The sequence below is a fragment of the Saccostrea cucullata genome, unplaced genomic scaffold, assembly GCF_032062105.1.
Source record: "Saccostrea cucullata isolate Sc308-1 unplaced genomic scaffold, CSIRO_AGI_Scuc_v1 ctg100, whole genome shotgun sequence".
NCBI lineage: Eukaryota > Metazoa > Mollusca > Bivalvia > Ostreida > Ostreidae > Saccostrea > Saccostrea cuccullata.
The window spans coordinates 1-2,500 of NW_026932392.1; the positions used below are offsets into that span (position 1 = coordinate 1).

The following is a 2,500-nucleotide window of genomic DNA, read 5'->3' on the forward strand; positions in this document are numbered from 1 at the left end:
CCTTACGTGACGATGTCTGAGATTGCTTTACTGTTTGTTACGCTATAATTTAAAATATCATGCCCCGATTCTAGAAGAAATATCCAGAAGATATCAAGGTTATATTTTTGTTGTATTTTAATTGATACGTTCAAAATTCTTGGAAAGAAAAATCATTTTGGATTTACATAATGTTTTCAGTTCGAATTTCCTCAAAATGAAAAGGAAATGATGCTATGTAACAGTAATTGTGTAAAGTTATCAACCACAACGAAATTTTTGAAATGTCTTCTGGCTTCCAACCTTGAGTTAATTTGACATTTTTGGAGAAATCCAAATTTAATTTTGCATTTGTAGATAAAAATAATTATCTATTCCATTTTATATTTTGCTACTCTGCAACATTTGCATATATCCTTTATCATGTCAGATACAAAGAATAGTATCATTTGGATCATCAGTAAAAATATTTTCATACTTTTACAGAATCACGTAAAGGATGTTTTCCTTCAGACAATTACTTCCTTTGCGTCATGCAGTCAGGGGTGTGAGAAGGTGCGCCCAAGGATTTCCTCACCTTGAGAAATGGCAGCAGCATATTCAACCCAATATCATTTCGTGTTCTATATCTACAGAGGTTGATAAAAGTAGTTCTGATAAAATCAAGGCTTCAGAATCGTTTAAAAAAGAATCCATCAAAAAAGAGGAAACTGACAGCGTTCCTGCAACATTGGATGGAAACACATCAACTTCATCCCATGAATTTGAGGGAGATCCCACATTCCTGTGCATTTTACATGTACTTGAAAGTAACAAAACAGGAGGAAAAGCTGAAGCAACTGAATTATATGACACAATTTTAGAGGCACATAAGACAGAAGATAAACACAAACATCTTGAAGTTTTCCTTAACATTCTGAAAGGTCTCAACTTGAAAGGAGGAGCCAGTAGTTCTAAGCAAGTACAGATTCTGCTTTATTGTAAGGAAATCAAAGGGCTGTTTGCTAGCATCCTAAATGCTTTTACAATTTACACTGAACATGAATTGCTGAACATTCTAGCCTTAAATAGGAAATTTCGATTTTTAAGTTTTAGTCAGGAAAAAGCTGTGTGGGAAAATATACTTAATCATTTAAACAAACTCAGTATTTTAACTTCAGTTGGATTGTATGATATGTCCAAAAAAAGCAAAGCATGTCCTGATGCTAGGGAAAAGATTATCAGGAACATTTCGAGGCGGTGGATGGAGGTCGAGAAGGGTGCCGAAATCATATCGTTGATGAATATAATGTTACAAGAAAGTAAGAGGACATCAGACACTTCAATGCTTGACAATCTGGAGGAGAAAGCTCTACAAAAAGTGCAAACATTTAGTTTGGATGAAAACATCAAAACCTTGCAGACCTTGTCCAAAGGCCAAAGAAGAAACTTACCTCTAATAAAATCCCTGGCCTACTGCATTAAAGAGAAAATGACCGACACTGTTTCCCTCAGTTCATTGGCATCTGTCATGACAAGTCTAAGTGTTCTGAACATTCAGGACTCTACCATGCTAGGGCTTTTGTCAGACAGAGTTTCTAAGGTGTCATGGGAGTTGAGAGATGATTGGACAGTACAGAATTTAAAGGACCTCTCCTCTGTCCTCATGTCCTGTGCACACCTGAGGTGGTTGAAGCCTCCTCTGGACAAAACCTTTTTGTCACAATTCCCCAAATTTCAAGAACATTTGTCCCCAAGTCAGCTATGTCATGCAATATATAGCATGAGTAAACTTCAGTGTTTCACAGGCCAAGAAAAAGATGTGATAATGCAAATGGTGGAACAGTTGAGAACAACAAGCATAATAGAAGAAAATCCCAAGCTGTGGCTCAATATGGTACTGGCGCTAGGCTGGAGTGACTTCTCTGACGAAGGCCTTCTGTCTACAGTGCTTCAGCAGAATTTTGTAAATATCATACAAGGTAATCAAATGTTTATACTTGTAAAAGGCATACATGTATTATGATCATTAAATACCCAGCATACGAGGGTTGTCCCGTAAAATCGTGGACAAAGCGTTTTACTCGAAAAGTAATGGGCGCACTAAGCTGAAATTTCAGTAAATGTTTATTTATCATATTTAAATGCATGATATTTTTTTTGGTTAAAATATAGGCAAAAATAAAGATTTTATTATGCTTGAATGTGCACGGGGTATTGTTCTACGGCGCACGGACAAAAAACCAAGGTTTTATTAAAGAATACACAAGTTTGAATTCAAAATAAAAGTTTTTAATACATAAGATTTGGATTAAAATTATACTTATTTAATTCCACAATCAATTTTGTAGTCTTTGTAAAAATTTTATGGCATTTGGTTAATTTTTGGCAGTTTCTCGAGCATTCGAAATGGGAAGTGGGAAACACAACACACGAAAAATGGAGACGTTTTTATGACGTTACGGCGCACCGGAGAGCAGTTTCGTTTTAATTCGATGTTGTAATGACACATTTAGAGACTTGAAATGACCATAGAAGAAAA

At 35.5% G+C, this 2,500-nt stretch overlaps 1 protein-coding gene across 1 annotated transcript in view; it reads left to right on the top strand.

Moving 5' to 3' along the window:
- LOC134234996 (FAST kinase domain-containing protein 4-like) overlaps positions 1–2,500 on the top strand; it is a 6,737-nt gene continuing 4,237 nt past the window's right edge. The window contains exons 1-2 of the mRNA XM_062717066.1: positions 1–98; positions 466–1,940. Coding sequence (XP_062573050.1) covers positions 479–1,940 — 1,462 coding nt within the window. The 5' untranslated portion in view covers positions 1–98; positions 466–478. The remainder of the gene's footprint in view (positions 99–465; positions 1,941–2,500) is intronic.